The sequence below is a fragment of the Pyxicephalus adspersus genome, chromosome 5 (assembly GCF_032062135.1).
Source record: "Pyxicephalus adspersus chromosome 5, UCB_Pads_2.0, whole genome shotgun sequence".
In the NCBI taxonomy this organism is placed as follows: Eukaryota; Metazoa; Chordata; class Amphibia; order Anura; family Pyxicephalidae; genus Pyxicephalus; species Pyxicephalus adspersus.
Genome location: NC_092862.1, coordinates 30,909,420 through 30,930,559, shown reverse-complemented (window position 1 = coordinate 30,930,559; position 21,140 = coordinate 30,909,420). Strand labels below are relative to the sequence as shown.

Sequence of the window (21,140 nt, the reverse complement as noted above, 5' to 3'; positions counted from 1 at the left end):
AAGGTGACACCAAGACAACGTGCCTGAGGGGAGGGCCGAATAACAGTGTTGTTAACAGTTAGATATATGTCAGGGGGGGATTTGGAATTTGAGATATGGGTTGGATTTCAGATATGGGTTGGATTTATTTAGCCAATTGCTCTGGGTGACCTAAGTGCACTTGGATAGCCATATGTCTATTTTTTACCTGTGCAGACAAGTCATTTTTGTTTTAATTAAATTCCTAAGGAATGCTCAGGACATGTTCCTATTACCTGCTGCACTGCTAACCAGCATATTGATTTTTAGTGGCTCTAGTTGTCTACTTAACTTCCAGTGTTTTCCCTGTTCTCCTTTAACTTTTCAGTAACCACTATTTTTGAGAAGTTACTGAAAAGTTGGGTCACAATACAGGGGCACTGGACATGAAGCATAATACAAAGACATTGGAAAAATAGGACATACTTGTAGGACAGTATTATAGGGGTAATGTCTTTCTATGGCAACAACTTGGAACACTAAATTTGTCACCTGTTCTTACACCCATTTTTGACCACGCACCTACAGTTCCCCACTCAGCTGAAAACATTTCTGGGGAGACTGAGGTCATTTGTTCATGAGCATTTTTTTTGCCTTTTGGTCTTATTGTCTTAGTAGACTAAGTAGTGGCCCCCTACATTGTTGTTGGAGAGCTGTGCCATGGGGAGCCCAAGAGCGCCTTAGGTTTATCAATAGGGCAGTTAATATGTCTGTAGTCTGCAAAGCAATCATCCTTGCTGTGCCTCCAGGTAGTGAACATTTCTCTGCCTTAATCAAATCAGTTCCCTAACCCCAGGATAGCTTGCAGCCAGACACAGAGTATGCTGTTGGGCCGACATATGACAAATTTCCGGAAATTTCAACTATTCTCACCCTGCGTCCAGTTATATGATTTCATGTTACAAATCTTATCATTCCAGCACAATAAAAGGCAAAATTTCCTAATGACCATTGGTTCATTGCTTCACCACCATCCTCCTCTCCCACTTGGAAACATAGTGAATGTATCTATTTTGCATGTCTATGTATGAAAGAAGAATAAAAAAATTAATATGTGCTGATTTGCACTGATTATTCCAGATGTTTTACATCATTCTTCAGCCGTCATTTTCATATCATATGATAATCTTGTGCATTTTTGCACTTGAAATTCCTAGAAAAGACAATTAGGATTACCCTGCTTTTAACCTTTAGGTATAGCTTGCAAAGAGAAAATAATGAATTCCTGTCACTTCCAGTAAATTTAAGGAAGACTTATGGGAGGGTTGTTAATGCTAATTTTGAAATATAATTACTGAATGACGTAATTCATGAAGGAAAATTATCTGTGCTGATTGAAGGATGGGACATAGACCTTACAAACATAAAACTGCAGCTGCCTGAGTAAATTCTTCTATAATATGACAGCTGGAATGTTGCCTAAAAATTGTTTTACTCTTCAGCTGTGAAAATTTTAGTTTACGAAGGCAGGGAACCTGATGTATACTTAATGTACACCAGTCACTACCTAAAAACTATTAACTGGGTAAATTATTAACATTTGGGGAGGTCTAGAAAATCCCATATGCAAATTTTGGTTTCCTGTAAAGTCATGTACTTTCTCTAATGCCCTACTAATTTTGCCCCATTGCTGAAATGAATATGTTTTAGGAACATATTGTGTGATTTTGTGAATAATGTCTTTTTAGGTGCTGAAGGGCTCTCATCAAATTCTCCATTGGATAATTAACTGACAGTTCTTCAGCTTATATTAGATCAGTGTACAAAGAAAACTTTTTCAGAGCATTGGCTTTCAGTTTTGGGATATTAAACACACATATGTGGATTAGTGACTATCATTTTACCAATCTCTTAGGAAGCTTCTGTAGACTTTGCTAAAGCTTACTGACAACCTTGTAACGGCTTTCTGAAAGTGACCTTCCTTATACACATTTTACTCCTATTCATATGCACAAAGATCACAAGCAATGTCATGAATTTCAGCAAACGTACCCAATATTATAATTGATAAATTCTGTTGCAGGTTCTGATATCAAGGTCACCTTGAAAATCAGACATATATGGGTGATGAAACAAAAAAAGTTTGAAACTTTGCTTGTTTTTCATTTACAAACCTTTTCTGCTTTATAATACTGGTGAAAGTGGACTATCATGGGCGATCCAGCAAATCTGGAACCCAGGTTCCCCCATAAAAGTCTGCTTTATCCAGGGTTAGAGGTCTTTGATAAATCAGGCCCATTGCTTCATCAGTTACAGAGTAGGAAACAGTAACACGTAGATAGAAAAACTGTAAAAGAGAAACATTTAGTAAATATATTTTTAGTAGAGCATATATGTATTTTGTGGAGCACTTTTAATGGAGAAGGGGTTTGGTCTTCCTCTTCAAATCCTCAGGTCTACTTTGATGGTGGTCATTCCAGGGAAGAGGTGTTCAGCAGGAATGGGGTAGATTACGTTTGTTGGTAGGCATAGCTGCTGTACCGTAGTTAAAGGATTTACCACTTTTTGTTTAAAAAAAGGAATTTGCATTTGGCAGTCTTCTGTATTGGTACATATGTGAAGAAAGTAAATGGTGAATGTGTAAAAATAATTTGGATGCCCCTTTTGAGACCTTTCAGGAAAAATATTAATGTTTTAACCATCTCATTCTATTAAAGCCATATTAGATGTTTCATATGTGTGCCAGAATGAGGTTTTAAGTGTAAATAATCCATGGAATGTCTTTGTGGCAGCGCGGACTTGCTCCAAATTCTCTTAAAGCTGCAATTTGAAACTGTGTTATTTGTTATGATTATAGGTCCACTGAAATCCCCTCCTACGCGCAGGTTATTATGCCTGTGGCTAGTTCATGTAGTCTGCCTTCTAGTTCACCAGTGAATGAAGTTTCAAATTAAGTAATCTGATATGCACTGTAGCCCTGATGCTGGCACTGCTGATTTACTGAAGAAGAATATATGGATTGCATTAATGGTTCTTTTTCTGAACTTTTCCCAAGAAAACGGACATGTGGCTTTGCACAAGCAAAAGGACTTAAATACACATTTGTGAATTCAGCTCAAATAAAAAGCTATTGTATATCCTCTCCTAGGTAATTTTAGTGTCCTAACCTTGCTCTAATTGTCCCTAATACTACCATTTTTCTTAAATGATGTTTAGATTGGTTTTGTACACAGTATTTCTTTGTATATTGTGGTAAGTAAAAAGTAAGATATAGGAAGCTGGACATGCATACAGAACACATAATGAATATAATGGTGTCATTTATCCAGCCAGCAGGTGGATCGCTGGTCTCCTTTTTAACGTGATAACTTTTTAGCTGTGTACAGAAAAAATCACAGCCAAAATCAAATAATAGATCAGTGGTATTCCCCTTATCAGGTGGCTGTGTTAAAGTTTTAAAGTTTCTATCAGGCAAAATGACCTCTCTCTCAATAATTAATCCCAAGGTTTCACTTAGCTGGTTTATTACACTTTTGTACCAGAAGTGTATCAGAAATATAGGATCTTGGGCTGCATGCACATACAGATAAATGTGTTGCTGAACCGCTTGGGAACAGGAACCATTAGGCTAATTTCAGACGTGCGTGATGACCTCATTAATCAACCAGACTACTACTTTGGCTCAAACAGACTCCCAGCACTTCAGCTGAAAGTAAGTGGTTGGGAACCACTTGGTGCAGGTGGTTCTGGCTGCAGTGAAGTTGAGGTTTCAGTTGCTGAACGCAACATGTCGCTTCTGGCCACTCTTGAATAGTCAACAGCTTCCACTGACTTGAATTCAACCAACTTCAACAGCAGTTGAACAATGGTTGACAATAGTTGTGTTTGCTCCCCTCAATACATCAACTACCTGAAAACAGTGGACCACACCAAACTTTATGTTGAGCACAGCTGAGGTTTTAACTTAACAACCTCAGGGTTGAACTGTACACAATTGAAGAATCTAAAAGGGGCCTTGGATGCCACATGTTAGAAGAAACCTCTGTGTAATTCTAGTTTTACTTTGTTACTGCGAGTTGATTTTCCTGATGCAGTCCAGTTTAAGCCCTTAACTGCTATGTGCTGTCCAATGGTATATAAAAAAGGATTTCCAACTAACAAGGTATATCACAAGATCTTGTTGTATTTGCTTTTATTTGGAGTCTTTTCACCTGTTTACTACAAAGCTTAACTACAGTCCAAATGTTATTGTAGTTATGTTTTTTTTTATCTTTTAGAACTAGAAATAATTCATACATTTGTCAGGTTCTACCACTATCTGACAGTGTGTGAAGGGAAACCATCCCAAAAAGCACAAAACTTTGTCAGTATTAGTGCCAACATATTACGCAGCAATTTACAAAGTCCATAGTCTTGTCACTAGCTGTCCCTCAAAGGAGCTCACAATCTAATGCCCCTAACATTTTCATATGTAATTATTAGAGTCTAGGGTGAATTTGGGGGAAAGCTAATTAACATTACTACATGTTTTTGGAATGTGGAAGGAAACCAGAGTAGCCAGAGAAAAAACACACAAACACAGGGAGAACCTTTAAACTCCATGCAGATAATGCCCTGGTTGAGATTCGAGATTGGAACCTGTGTGGAACCCTCTGAGCCACCGAGCTGCCCCATTTTGCTATAAAAATCTGTATCTAACACTTTCCTCTCTATCATGGTTGGAATGTATTTTCAGTGTTTAAATTGGAAGAACATTACTTTGCCTACACAACTTATTGAAGAATAGAATAAAGTTGGCCCCTAGCTCTCCATTATGTAAAAAACTAAAAACTTGGTCTTTTTTGTGTTTTGCAATGCAGCAGGTAATATGATGATATGATGAGAATTCTTGTAGTAATTATAGGACCCTTGAACGGTTATTGACTAACATAGTTACATGGACACATCGACATCACTGACAAGTGGTCTCACATATTAGCTCTTCTTTTTCTGTGTACATGGGGCAAATGGGCAGCTGGATTGTATATAGATATACATTTGTCCCTAATTTACCTCTAGAGCTTGGACAGTAAGTTAAGTAGGTTCATAGGTTAATGATACATGATGCTATGGTAACACTATGTTTTTTTTTCCTAGAGTGTACTGTCCACGTAATTGTGCCCAAGCAAGTCCACATTATGCTCGTGTTTTTGGAACACGGATATATTCTGATGTAAGTATTTTCATTAGGTGTATGATGTACCTATAAAGATTAAAGCTTTTAAGAATATGTAAACCCAACCACCAAATTCTTATAGTAAAAGGAATATTTAAAGTCATTGTTAGTCTTGTTAGAGTTGCAGCCTTCACTAAAAAACTATTGACTGGGCCTGCAACAAAGGTGCTTATTTTAGTCACTTCCTTTTATAGTGTGACAGCCTCAATTAGTATATGCCAATTGTATTCCTGCACCTTGTCTCATAGTCTTCCAATAGAGAATACAATGGCCATTTCAGAACATATTATGCAGACATAGACCACTGTGGTCATCATCTAGAAACTGCCCTTAGAAATGCCACCATCTTCAGAGTCTATGCATATAGAAATAGCTTCAAAGAGGTTTTAGGAGCTCAACCCTGCTGAAATGCAACAAAAAAAAATTACAAATTAAAATATACCAGCTGCTTGAAATTCATAGTTTTAAATCCCATGCATGCGCAGGGAGCTGTGTGTCACTCAAAGAGGAAGAAACGTCCACCAGAGTGACGCCATGATGCCAGAACCTGCCAACTCTCCCATCGCAGGCTCAGACATGCTTACTAAACATCCTGGGGGAACAGTAGCGCAAGGCTGAGACTACGAGGGACATGATTAGCAAGGTCAGGAGAAGGACCCCGCTGGGGGGCGCACCGAACAGGTAATTTTTCTGCAGACCACTAAAACTTCTCTTCTGCGGACCACCGGTTGTCAAGCGCTGCTTTAGAAGACTAAATGTTAATCAGTTAGGGTTTACCTAAAGGTTTGCTTATTTTTTCTGTTTGTATCCCCTATATTGCTACCCAAAGATCTGATGATCCATAAAAAAGTACAATTTGGAGGAAACAGAGGTCCTAACCCTTCACTAGTCTATTAAAAAAAGTTTGGATGGAGAAGTTAGGTCTTAAAAATCATTCTGGCATCCTATGCAATTGTACATAAAGTACAACTTACTTGTATCAACATTGTAATATCAGATTACTTGGCACAAACGATTTGGTCAGCGTGTGATTGTGTCTCAACAGTTCAATAAGAATTCAGGGCACTTTTACTGCATTCAGAAAAAAATGAAAACCCAGTCCTAAAATATATAACCTTTGTTATGTTGATGTAATTCCAAATGTCATTTTAAATCCTTTAAAATCTATAGTTTTTATTAAAATACCTGGGGATCTTTAAAAGTCCTTGTTCCGGCACGTTCTGTTATGGAGTGATGACTCTCTGTCCCTATCTCTTAAGGGCTCTCCTAGGTTGTCTCTCCATCTTATTCACTTCCAATAGAGACAACAAGCCTGATTTATAAAACTCTCCAAGACTGGAGAAGATACACTATTGTAAGAGAACATGGGTGATTTAGCAAACCTGGAATGGGTCTGGTTCAGGATTGAAATATTTGCCAACTAATAGCAATGGTTTTTAAGAGATCGATTTGCTGGATTACTCAGGTTCTCCCATGATAGTCTATCATCTCCAGTATTGGAGAACTTTAAATAATCATGCCCAGCAAGTGACCACCCCAATCTTCATGGTGGAAAAATGATCCATTTTTGTCATTATGAGGAAGCCAGTCCTGAGTAATGATGCAGCAGACGCTGTAATGAATGTTTGATTTGCATGAAGGAGATTGTGGGAAATCAGCATCACTGAGATACAACCAAAAATGAAAATAAAGTAAAACAAAAAATATTTGATACAAAGTACTTTAGCATATTAAATCTCACCCAGTTTAGGTTTACATATCCTTTAACGTGATTTTATTCAGTGAGCAAGTCACTGAATATCGTCCCGGTATAAAGTGTACAGGGCTGTTTTTACAGCTAAGTACCGTCAGCTTGGAATATCTTTGTCAGCTTTATAAGAGCTTACTACCTAAGACACCTGTTGTGTTGAAATAACAAACTATCCTTAAAAGGGCTCACTTAGGTTATATGATACCAACTCCAGTCTGAATCTGGTATTTCACTAAAGCTTTTAAGGCTACTGTATGAGAAGACTGTGAAAAGTTAAACCTTTTTGACCTAGAGTTAGGGACCTTCTTGACCTCTGCCCTTAGCTGGCATTTAAGCTTAGACATGAGTCTAGACCTGTAAAAATTGTGTTACAGAAGATATCCTGGATCACTTTTGTTAACTTAAGAGGGCACTTTTAAGTTTGGGGTTAAATTTAGTCCTCACACTGTTTTAGGTTGATTTTTTAGAGTGTACATTTTTATGGTGTGTAAACTGGCACTTTGTTAAACATAAGGATTCTGTAATGTTCCCAATTTTTCTTGAAGAGAAGGGAATGTGCTATGGTCCATTAAGCCTTGTCTGTGAAAGTACTTTAAAAAGAAAATGTTGTTCCTTTAATTTTATAACCTGATCATTTTTATCATAAAGTTAATTTGCTCATAGGTTTTTACAAAAAAAAATTGAGTCTACTAAAAGTGTGGCTCAGTATATTTTGGATACTACTTATCATAGTAAACTATTAAAAAAAATCTAACAACCACAAGGAGGCTTTGCTCACAGTTGCTTTGGACTATACCGAGACATTTTACTATTCAGACTAGAATTTTATTGGGTAATTTAGATCCTTTAAAAAGTAATTTTAGGCATTTCGGACCTATTCGTCTGATGTGACTTCCATACACCAAAGGCTGGTTGGTTGCTTTGGGATATTGAACAGTACATATCATCATCAATATGCTTTGCAGTACAGTATTCAACAAGTAGAACTGTGAAAATCCTGCCTATGTTTACTATTGTTTTGGACTGTGAAACAGAGGTTCTGGTCCAATATATTATAAAAAGAACCTGAACAGAGGGGCTCCATGGGAAGACAATAGGCTAAAATGCTACCTATATGTTTTATGTGACCCCACCTCCCAAACACAGACACTAACGTGAATATTGGCTTTGGTACATCGGGTTCATTCACACAATCTGCAAAGTGTTTAGGAATATATTGTAATGTGTTTTGTGCACCTAAAAGTTTAGCTAGTGGAACAGAGTGAAACGAGCTTCCTCTATAGAACAAACACCAGTGATGTTCATCGTTGTTTGGGAACTGTGTCTGATGTAGAACTCAGCAGGGGAATCAAGTTAAAAAAAAGCACAATAAAAAAATCTTGATCCTTTAAAAAAAGAGACATAAGAATGTGAATCTTTCTCTTCTGAAAATGGACCATGTTTCTTTTGTGATATCAAAGAATTCAGGAAAAATGAAAAATATACTTTTTTTCTGTAGAAAAAGGCAACCAAGCCAAAATAAAACCTAGGAGTGTTACCATTTAGTCATACCAATATTCTGTGTTCAGACAATGAGTAAAAATATCTTTCTTGTCAAAGAAAGAGAAACATAGACCTGTTGTAATGGATGCATTCTGATACTGCCAGTTAGGAAAACTGAACAGAATATAATTTGGGTGGTGTTATTAGGATGGTGGCTAAAGTCAACTCTGCTTACAGTTTGGGAGCTTGTGTTGAGTCTGCTGATGAATAAAGATGTAATAACAAAAGAGAAAAAAAGACGTAAAAGACAACTAGTGTAAGAATCATGGCTGTTCAGATGGGTTACTCCTTCATTCCTGCATACAATTCAGCTTGCCCTGTTTCTCATTCTCTGATCTTATTATAACTAACATGTTTGTGGTTAATACATTTTTTGCTTCTTTCTGCTTTAGATCTCTAGCATCTGCAAAGCAGCTCTACATGCTGGGGTGGTCCGCAATCATCAAGGTGGTTACGTGGATGTTATGCCAATTGATAAGAAAAGACACTACTTTGGATCAGCCCAGAATGGAATCACTTCAGAGAGGTACATTTATATGATTTATTATAGCAAAGCCTTCATAAAAGGAAAAATTTTGGCCATAGCAGCCCATTTTATTTCTATAACCTTTTAAATCAAATTTTCAAAACATTTTTACAATCATTTAAAACATTTTAAAACATTTTCCACACATTTTACCATTTTAAACATTTTCCAAACATTTACAAAACAGTTATATTTTTTATTAAAAGGTCCATGAGAGTACCCCCTCTTCTACTAACTCTTCCCCAAAAATATCGCTCCCCAAAAACAGGCTCCCAGCCGCTACCACGCCGGCTCGGGAGCAGTCAGCAGGCATCTTACGCTCCCTTCTTGCCCCACGACAACCCAGTGTCATGTGGGGCTCCATTTACAAGAACTCCATACCTTGATGGGTTCCCAATCCTCAATTTAGTTTTTGATTTTAACTCCCATGGACCAACCAACGAACCGCTATGCTGCCATGACTGAAATCCACCCCCCATAGACCTTAAACTTAGGGAGGGAGGGTGGGAAAACTTTTCTCCAGGCCGTCTCTTCAGCAACTGACCTCTCCCCTCAGTTGTGTCCCCTTATAACTGCCCTTTGACCCGCCCATCAGGCCAGCATCACCCCATCCCTTTTATCCAATCATTTTAAAAATAAACAAATTAACCCTTCTTCCCACCTCCCCTTCTCACCCAGTCATGTGGCCTTTCACCTATATATATATATATATATATATATATTTTTTTTTTTTAATATGCTACTGGACATCTTTTATTGCAAACAACATATACCAGTTTTAGGCATGTTGGCCATCATTGCAGTGCATGGAATCCATAGCTTATGGTCTAAGTGCATAAACGTCCATATACTGTGGAACTGTGTGCAGCTTAATTAACATGTCTTGCAATTCCCTGAAATGGAACTAGATAGGAATGCCCTTTCTGTCCGTTTATTTTCATCTCAAAGCTTTTCTTAGGCCATGGCACTTTTCTTAGGACATGGCCTACATTACTTGAGCCAGATCTCAGCACAAAGCTTTTTTTTTCTTTATACACAATCTGTGATCAGCTTCCTCAATCACACCATTTCCGTTGGGCATTAGAAACTATTAGGTACTCTTAAGCAATCTATCACCCCCTAAAATTTCTAACCATTTTTTTTAGGTTCAGCAAATGCAATATTCTAAAAATGACAATGATTCCCCATTGTCCTTCTCTGCTTCCAGTTATAATATCACTATCCCACTATCCAAAGAAAATATTTGGACAGTTTACCAGATTTCTTTAATCTCACTTGCCTGCATAGTTTGAGTGAATCTCTCATAAAGTTGGTACTCTGATACGGCCATCTGTTATTCACCTGATCACACTCTACCTCTAACATGCACATGTACTCTTTTTGGACTCTGAGACATAAGATGCATAGATATCTCCATTCCTGATGCAGAACTTTACCGAACCTCATTAGTGTAATAAATATGTTCTTTTACATTGTAATATATATTATCATTACTACCTGGGAGATATTAGTTTCTGTAATTTAAGTGGACCTAAAATCAACATTTCCCCTCTACTTCAGTTGACTTTCCACACCATATTTACTTCTCAAAACATTCTTCTGCTAGTTAAGTACCTGAAATTGTTTCACTTTCTAACAAATCTTTACCCAGTCATTATTGTGCTAAAATTACAGGGGAAATTGTTATATGTTGTTATACATATATTGGACAAGGGGTTAGAAAGGTACCAATATAGCCTATTAGGCGTTGGGAGACAGTTTTCATTATTTGTTGTACCAAAATGTAATTCAGTTTGAATGCATGTCTCAGGGTTCCAGCCAGTATAAAAGTCTCCTCCACCTAGAAGCTATACCCTTTTTTCCTGACTGAAGGAAGATTTTTTTCCAATTAAAGAATAGAACCGAAATTACACATTACATTGGGAGAAATAAATTACTTTCCACATATATGTGGAACTTTTGTTGGACTGGCTCTTTAACAATGGAATAGCACACATTTAAAATGTTATATAATATAAATACCTTACCAAATCACAGAATATTACACTTGTAGTCCTCCATACTTCCACAATATGGCTATGAATATAGTTCTGCTAACTGTTACATGCATTGAGCTAACAGAACTTTTGCAAGTAGCAATGAGTATAATTAGTATAAAGTAGTAAAAGTGAAGTTTAATTATTCCTAATCATAGCCAATGAAAGACATAAATTCACACAAATGCATGTTTGTGTTTGTATGCAAAGAGCTGAATAGACTCACCATTGTTACTTCTTAAATTGTGTAACTGATGGTATTAGGTGAATTCTGGAGAAGCTGTGGTACCATAAATGCTTGTCTCCTGTAATCCCATAAATCATAGCCTAACAAGCTGCTTATAGGTCAGAACAGCTCTGCGGTTCACTTCTCCCTCTGTGTATAATGTAATATTTGATACGATACTTTCCTCTAAGCATCTGAAGACTATTTTTCCATAGGCACGCAATGAGTGAAGAAAACCAGTCATTCACTGAAGCTCACAGTCTCCATCTAGGCTTTGCTTACTTTAAGTATTCTAAGCTGATCGGTTAAGCCTTAATACTAGGTGCATATGAAATTCTGTATGCATTTTAGGTAGCTTTTTAAAGGAAAAAACTCAGGTTTTGTCTATATGTAATGAAATAGCATCTAATTCTACATTTACTTTGCAGTACTAAAAGTTTTTGTTTTTATGCATAGAAGGAATTGCAGCTTAAAAATTGTGCAGGTATGCTCACTTGAAAATCTCTGTTAGCTTTAGATATATTTCATAGTATCCATATGCCATCTTGCAGGGACTGTTCCAATTGTCATTCAGAATTAGTTAGAGGTGATGAAGGCAATGCTGGTATCTGCAGGAAATTATGTGGTCCTTGCCTTACAGGACTTGTTCTGTAGGAAATACTTCATTTGCCAAGAGCAGGTGGGAAATTGGGTGGTTCTTTCCCAAACCTAGTCCTGCCACTCTGTTCTCTTATCGTATACTTGCTAGTTGCTTTTCTAATTGCAGCTGTCTGGTAATGGAGAAGGCAGAACACAAGGCATGGCTGGCAGAGATGTGCAGTGATGGTTTCTGTCCCATATGCAACTTTATGAGCATAACAAGATAATAAAGGGGAACTAAACTCTGTTTATACTCACCTGTCCCCATTCCGTCACTGGTGCCACTAACCTCTTCTTTTTTTCCTTTCCTTGTTTCAAATTTCGGCCATCTTGATTGGCTCTCATTGCAGACAGGAGTTTATTCAATTCTGGCAACTGCAGGGGAAGCTAGAACATGCCAGATATTTTGACAAATTATGATAGTGATCAAGCAGGTAAGAGTGCTTATTGCAGAAGGGGCATTGCCTGTCTCTTTCTGCAATAAAGTCCTGCCTGGTTACATTTTTTTTAAGATAGGTTTTTCTTGTATGGAAAGGCTATGTCACCTAATCTGTGCAGCCAGCAGAGATTAAGCCAAGAGGTCATAGGAAATGCTATGTCCTGGTGCCATGCCAGCATAGCAGCTGGGAAACACTTTGCATTTTACACTTATAAAATTGTGTCTTTTTCAGATTTGAATGTTTTATTTAGATTCAGATTTAGAGCACAATAGAAACCAGTTTGGCTTTCCCTGTACTAAAGTTACATTATTCATCACAGTACATGGCTTAGTTAATGAAGAAAAAAATGTGAAAAAGAAACCACAGAATAGATGTAGCTTTGGTTACTGTGTAGTATAAAACAGTCTAGCAAGATGATAAATACACAGAAAGATTGTGGCAGGTTAACTTGTTAAAGATTACCAGTGCAGCCTTAGTCCAGCTACACTTTCCAAATAGCATAGCCAGGTCTCTGACTTCCCTTTCCCTTCATTAGGTTACTACTGACTGGACAGTGTAGAAGCAAGACCATGCTGATAAAGCTATCACTTTGCTTTTATAACTTCTCAGCAGACACCAAATGCCTGACAACACTTCAAAATTCAGCAGATACTGAAAGGTTTACATTACAGTTTCTTCCATTTCTTACAGATAGCTATGTAAAGACCAATTTAAGACCACTTTAGGTTTGTCTTGCACGACATTACAGCTGACAAACAGTTCTCGATGCAAAAACTATTTATTTAGCAAATTTATAGCCTATATTAAACATCTGCTCATTGGGGCAGCTAAATTCAGGTCAATACCCGACTAACGGGGTGGACCCTATTGGGATCCAAAAACAAACAGAAAACACATGGACCTTTTTAGTGTTTAAACAGCACCCAGACTTTTTACACAGCAGCACACTGCCAAAGAGAGAAGGAGAGAGATCCTTGTGTATCAGCACATATATGTAAGGAAATGTGCAGAGCTATAGAAAAGATCTGGTTACAAAGTAATATGTGGACCTAGAAATGGAGACTTATTCCCACCCAAAGCTCTACAAAAGCTCCAGGAGCTAAAATATAAATTAAAGAGGTACTTTCACCTCCAGAGAGTGGGTGAGTGAAGAAAGTGAGGTTTGTGTTGCAAGGTAATTCCAGGAAAGGAACAGATGATATTGCTTTTCTCAGTATTAGTTCTCAAACCTAGAGCCCCATACCATGAATAGGGGAGAAACCTAGGTTATAGATTTACACTTTCCACAATCCTGCCAACCAATTTTTAACAGTGCAGAACTTCTAGTTGTGGAAGAGGTCCCACTATGTTTTGAGGGGTTTGCATCTATCTACACAGTTCCTTATGGTTATTTCCTTTCAGCAGCAAAGTATAAAAATCACCAGCACTCCAAATTGTTTTATCTGGCTTTATTATATAGGTATCACATACCAAGATCCATGCAAATGTTTTGTGGCAATATGGTGGTCACATGCTTTTACAATAACATGATAAAACATATTATTTAGAAGAGCTACAGCTTTGTAGACATTGAGGATTCCCCAATGGTACCATCAGACTGAGGACCCACCAACATAAATAGTGTAAAGGCAGTGTGCCTCATGGACTATTTGTTCATCCAACACTTGAGATACAGTTTCTTTTTCTGCCCTTCTGCTAGGCATGTAGTCCAAACATCTGGCATTCAGACTTAATCTTGCTGGGCTTTCTTTACTTGTCATGCTGAAAGCCCAGCAACTGTTCCTCCAATGACAGATGACAAACATGTCTTATAAAAGGTGAAGTATGCTGTCCCTGCCTATCTTTGGCTACTTACAGTGACTAGAGGGCCTCCCTGCTACCATTACCAGGTATATATATATATATATATATATATATATATATATATATACATATGTCCTAGCTGTGGCATGCAGCCCTAAATTTAGGGGCTTATGTTTCTACCCTAATGGTTGCATCTAATAAAAAATCATAAGAATACACTCTGCAAATACCTCTGTAAGGCATTAAAACAGCTGGTGCTGCTGAAGTCTGAATGTATTTAATAAACATCCTAACCATCATCCAATCTTTCCAAAATCTGCAACATTTGGCAAACCACATACCTACGAACCCCCTACCTGCCCCCAGAGACCACCAAACTCCTTGTACATGCTCTTATCATCTCTCGTCTGGACTACTGTAACCTCCTCCTCTCTGGTATTCCTCTAACCTGACTCTCTCCTCTACAATCTATCATGAATGCTGCAGCCAGACTCATCCATCCTTCTCACCGCTGCTGCATCTCTTTGTAGTTCTTTTCTTAGGTTTCAATTTCACCTTAGAATCAAATTCAAGCTCCTCTGCTTTGCCTTCAAATCCGTCCACAGTTCTTGTCCCACTTACCTTTCAGACCTGATAAACAAAAATACTCCCCCAGCCGCTCTCCCCGCTCCTCCGATGACCTACTAATAACTCCTCACTCATAACCTCATCACATGCACGGCCCCAAGACTTTTCTAGAGCTGCCCCAACTCTCTGGAATGGTCTTCCTCATCCTTTTCGGCTTGCTCCTACTTTCTGCTCATTTAAGAGAGCGTTCAAAACCAATCTTTTCAAACTTGCCTACCCGTCATCTTCTGTTTTGAAACCATCACTACTTCCCACCACTATATCTCTCCCCCCTATAGTGTGTTACTTCCCCCACTTCCTAGATTGTAAGCTCTTCGGGGCAGGGTCCCCTCCTCCTGTGTCACTGTCTGTGTTCATCTGTCATTTTCAACCTCTATTTAATGTACAGCACTGTGTAATATGTTGGCACTATATAAATCCTGTTTAATAAAAAAAAATTTCGCTTTACTAAAGGTGTTTTCTTTTTTTGTTTCTGCAGTTTACATAACCCACTGGGCAGTAAGGCTTTCAGAATATTTGCAGTCATCTGAAATAAATGAAGAGAAGAACTTGGAAAGCTCAAAAAAAGGAGAACTGTTTTAAAGTTTGTACAAAGATGTATTGTTATTGTACAGTATATAGTACCCATCTTAATATAATACAGTATGTATGTGGATTCTAGAATAAATGTTGGCAGTATGGAATACAGATAATTTTAAAAAGAAAACTAATGTATTTTATTAACTCCTGCTGTACTATGTCCCTTTCAGCATTCAAGCTATATGGTTCCACTTGTGTGGTAAAAACTATATCTTTACATAACATACATTCATTGCAACACTTTGCAAACAGTAACAGCTGATTCAGTAATACCGAATACTGTTAGGTTCCATTTGAGACATAGGTACATTTTTAAATGTTTAATGTAAGCAGCTGCTCCTGTTTCATTAAAAATGCCCCCTACTTTTCCATCATACTAATAGGGTGAACATGGAGAGAGTCACTGACAACATATAAATCTGAAATTAACAGTTAAGTGCCGGACATGTCTTCTTTCAGCTAAGCATTATCCCAATCAGAGATGGAAGCTTACTATTATCACTTCAATCCAAAAAAAGTACAACTTTTAAAATAAAGGTTTCAAATGTGAAGCTGCTACCAGTTACTTTTTTTTTTGTCCTAACTTTTGTGGAGAACAATCATGTAACTATAGGAGTAAGTTTGCATTTGCCATTATGTAATTTTATGTAAGTGTATTACACACCTTGGTTAAATTCAAAAGATATCAGTTATATTGCCCTTTCTTTGAATTGATTGGTACTACTTCCTGTGCTGCTGACACGGATGCTAGAACGGTCACCTAAATCAGTGGTCACCAACCGGTGAGAACATTTTAATGGTCCGCGGCTCTGGCCAGAGCCGTGGCCCATGTCTCCCATATAAATCGCAGGCTCAGGGTGGTGGGCAGGTTCTGGCATCATGATGTCACCCTTGGGGAAGTTTTTTCCCCGTTGAGTAACACACGGCTCCCCGCACATGTGCAGTCTAGAGTAGAGTTAGTGGTCCATGACGTCCAAAAGGCTGGCGACCACTGACCTAAATAATACTGATACATTTTGTTTTGATATCTTTATCATACCGGAATTAAAGTGCCCTTAGTTTTGTAAATTTAAAAACATTTGCTTGTTCTTGCTAAATTTCAGCTACTTTTCTTCATAAAAACAAATCAGAAGGGAAAACATTCTTCTTTTGATCAGATACTTATTGCCCATGCCCATAAAAATGTAATGTAAAAATGCCCACTTATTAGGAAGAAATAGAAAAAAAAAAGGCATCATTTTTAAATTTTGTCCAATAGAAATTGGCCAATGTGCAGTCCAATATCTGACACCCCGGTAAAGGTTTTTACCTCCTTTTTTAGATAAGGATTTACATGATATGTAAGAACAAAGTGTACAGTCACGATCTTGTGGCAATCACCAAGTCTTTCACATACCTGTCTTGACTGAACCGGTATATAAAATTTGCAACTCCCGAAAACCACGCTGTCACTGCTAAAGAAGTCTGTTGTCCTAGCTCTTCTTCTTTGACATTTGCATGGAGAAACCTCCAGTAGTTGTTGGAGGAGGCTATTTAATGTGTCCCAACAGTGGATGGTCTTCTATAGGATAGATTTGAAAGTAATATGAGAAGAATCAAAGCCCGGGTGGTTTTGGAGCAGGAGCCGTGTGGTGTACAGCGGAGGAGCAAGGACAGGGAGTATAGGATTGGAGATTAAAATAATTTACGTGCCTGTGCAGCTCATAACCAGAGATTGTAATAAAGTTCCAAATCTCATGAAGTCCTGCAAGCAGATGGGCACCCTGTATACCCTATAGCGGCAGCAGAAAAGGTGTGGAGCATATAGAATGTAATGTCTTAAAGCATAATGTATTATGCATTAATGTTAGCATTATGGTATGACCATAGTCTCCTGTTTGGTTTGTGAACTGGTGCTGGATCAGAGTAAAAGGTCCTTATATTATTTTTGTTTTACCATATCTGATAAGATTACCCAATTTCTGCCCTACTTCAAATCTTCTAAATGAAACCTTTGCATTTGTTTAATAGCAATGTAGGCATCATTGCTAACCTAATACTGAAAATGCAAATCTGGCTTGCTGTCATACAGATACAAACGGATCCAGTAACTTTTTCAGTTACTAGTCACTAGGTCAGATAACAGCTAATCAGCCTACAATTCAAAATGACGCCTTGACAGTGATGGCCGCTACTTCTTTAAGCCTTGGTTCTCCTTAACTTGCTCTAGCTATATGTAGGGAAGGGGGTAACAGTCATGTGTGTGGTTCTAGTTACTTTGAAGTTCCCCCAACAATCTCCTTCCCTCACTTTACATAATGCTTCTGTCTCACCAACATCAAAACTTCAGCAGGCAGAAGCAGTGGGAGCAGTCAGAATTATAAAATGAACAAAAGGACCTGATTTAATTGCTGTTGACAATAAAACAATTTATTTCTCTAATCACTTGTCCCTTTAATGATCCACTTTCTCACCACTTTACCGTAAGTTATCAAAGTTTGCCCTAAATTAGGTAGCAACTCATAAAATAGAAGTATGTTTTACTCACAGTGGATCATTCATTGCTGCTATTTCATAAAAGAAAGTTTTTGAATTGTTTGGAATTTTAGAATTTATATTATGTAAATATTGTTTATATATTCAAATAGGTTTGTGTCTGTTATTTTTTTTATGATGAAATAAATTACTCTATATAAAGTTGCAACTTTTTGTAATAACCTGGCAAATATTCCTGCAGGCCAGGAAGTGTACAGCATAGTAGTTTATGATACAGTTAATATGCATTCAGTTTTGGTATGCAGTCTATTCGTTTTACATTGAAAAATGGTAGTTATATATGTTTTACCACATGTTGGTACAAAAATGTCATTGAAATGTGTAATAATAAAGCTAGAAGTTGTTACAGATGAGTTTCTTTTTTAAAATCTTCCGATGCTCTGTAACTCATATTAGGAGCACTATTTTAAAATGTTTTTCTGGCACATTTGTGTAATGATAAATGCTTCTACGTTTTATATTCTGTTAGAGATATTCTAATAAATATGTCATAAAAGACTTGCCATCTTCATCTTTTAAGTCTTCATTTATTCAGACATTGTTTGAATTAGCTGACAAACCAACATTAAAGTATATGTAATATATCCAACCACTGAAATATCATGTAAGCTTTAACACGTCATTTTTAAATGTCTTCTTGTTATTTTTTAATCTGTAGCCTATTTAATATTGATTACCTCTAATGAAGATTCTTCATACACTTACTTTTATAGGGGTGAAAATGTTTTGTTACTATCTCCCATTTTGGTTTCTGCTTATCAGCTTCAGATGGAGCCTGTCATTTAAACGCATGTAGCACAACCATGGTCCATTGTTGTTACCATCAGAAAACCCACCCCAAAAATGCCATGTAACCCTGATTGGAGGAAATGCATGGACAGTGTTCTCCCCAGACCCTTTTAGCTGGATGCACCACCCGGAACTCCCCAGTACCTACCCAGCTGTTTTTGGGTGATTATCAAAAAGCCGGGTCACAATACAGGGGCCAACTACAACCTCTTCCCACCCAGTTTAAAAACTTTTCTGGAGAAAATATAAAAAGGCTGCTGGGAATCCATAACACTGAGATATGAAAAAGATTAATAGTATTTTTTATAAACAAATGATGATTTGTGCTTTTTGGTGACATCTTGGAAAAATAGTCAAGATATTTTTTAATTGTGGATGGAGAAGTAATCATTGGAAGCTAAAGGTTGTGTAGGTCAAGCAAATGTTAGGAGTAATTGCATGTTTTCACACACATAGATGGGTATTTCTAAATAATTTACTGTCATGCATGTGCACCCAAGATGGTATTTGTTTGCAACATGGGGACAATTTGAAAGCAGGATAAGGTGTGGGGGTTCATTGAATTTTTGGGGTGAAAATCCTGGCTTATATAACAAAAAGACAATCAGAAACAGTTGTCACCTACTTATCTTACTGAAGGTAAATTTTCTAACTATGTTGTTATATGAAGAACATATATTCTGTGGCTTAAGGGAGTAAATGCTGTTTGCTTAGTAAAGTAGATGTTAAATTAAGTGAATAGGTAAATATGTTTATCTGAACTACAGCCCTATTAAAATAAATTTTGTATGTTTAAGAGGATTCTTCCCTATTTCTGGAAAGCGTCAGAAAAATGCGTATTGTTACTATGTGCTTCAATGGCTGTTCCTCAATCGCTTTTCCATAGAAGCCATTGTTTCCATGCACTGTTCTGACAATGCCCAGCCATGCTGAAACAGCCATATTCTGTTTGGAATACATGTGTTATAGGACTGTATCTGCACTATACACCAACAGATCTGGATGTACAAATGGCCAGCAAGACTTAAAGATTTTCATAGTTTTGCCCAATATTCTGAAATCAGGATGAGTCCACCTATTTTTGGGGATATGTGATGGAAAGAAATGTGAATACTTTCTGTACTAAGAATGTATTTCTGTGGTACCTGCTGTTTCAATTGAAAAAGCCTTTTTATTACTTTCTCATCTTCATCTTTTTTCAGATCAACCCCACTGTATTTATTGGCTATTAAATTAAAAAAAAATTAAATACCAAAGTTTTGTTAATCATTACCAGTCATATTACTAAAATAGATTTAGTTACATACACACGTGCAATAATTGTCATTGGAAACGAACGATTGATGACCAATCGGGCGATATTCTTTAACAAAAGACAACTGGCCAACGACAAACGAGGAAAGTCGCTGGAAACGAACCACCGTCCTGGCGGATCTGATTGGGCAACAATCGTTCGCAATCTATTGTGTGTACATTCAGTGATCGTGGATTGTTCTGCAGTACACTTTCTCTGGTACATGTCACTTTCTGCATTGTTCAAACAATCGTATCCAGTGTGTGTACATTATTGGTGGATTATATTTGAACAATCGTATCGTTACAGCATGTACAGAATCGTGCACTATACGATCGTTCAAAAAAATCATGCATAATCGTTGATCGGTTGTCAACCGTTCATTTTGCAGCGACAATTATTGCACGTGTGGACTTATTCTAAAGATTTATACATTTTGAGTGTCAGTCTTTGTTTTTCAAGTCTGAATTGGAAATCAAAAAGGAATCGGTTGCCATTAAAAAGCCTTAATGTTTAGCAGGTTGCCACATTCTTCTTTAATAACCTTCACAACAGTAACAGAAAACACTCTCAAAAATTCCTTCAGCTTTCCAGTTTCCCTTATGTCTTTATGCATAATGCACTACTGTGTCAAATCAATTTTTATATAAACACCCATTTGAAATATTGTGTAAATCATAAAATGAACTGAATAAAAATAAACCAATGCAAAATGTACATTTTCAGGCATCTGTTATTTATTTTTTGTTTAGCAGATCTCTACATTTTGGAGCAAGTGTTTTCAGTGGACTGCTGGAACATCTTAAATATCTTTGAGCAGCATGCTGAGCACAGCTCTAAAACAAATCAGCCATTTTACACATAGACTGGCTTCTAGGTGTTTTTGTAGATTTGCTGTTGTACAAAGCCTGTATTGTTTAATCTTTCACAATTGTGCTGAGGTTTTAGAGATTTGTTTTTTTTTATTCTTAAAAAATGATCACCTAAACCAATACCTAAATAATACTATTGGCTTAGGTATGTAGTATTAATATACACTGCCAGTTCAAGAAAAGTCACACACCCTAATAATTATTTGCACCTCCTTTAACTTTGATTAAAGCATACATTTGCCGTGGTGTGGTTTTTGTAAGTGTATTCAAAGTCACAACAATTATTTCTGTCCACAGTTGCTTTAATTT

The 21,140-nt window shown here is 37.2% G+C and overlaps 1 protein-coding gene across 1 annotated transcript in view; it reads left to right on the top strand.

Moving 5' to 3' along the window:
* Positions 1 to 18,374, top strand: part of CRISPLD1 (cysteine rich secretory protein LCCL domain containing 1) — a 55,081-nt gene extending 36,707 nt beyond the window's left edge. Inside the window, exons 13-15 of the mRNA XM_072411037.1 lie at positions 5,095 to 5,170; positions 8,858 to 8,991; positions 15,241 to 18,374. Coding sequence (XP_072267138.1) covers positions 5,095 to 5,170; positions 8,858 to 8,991; positions 15,241 to 15,292 — 262 coding nt within the window. The 3' untranslated portion in view covers positions 15,293 to 18,374. The remainder of the gene's footprint in view (positions 1 to 5,094; positions 5,171 to 8,857; positions 8,992 to 15,240) is intronic.
* The last annotated feature ends 2,766 nt before the right edge of the window (positions 18,375 to 21,140 follow it).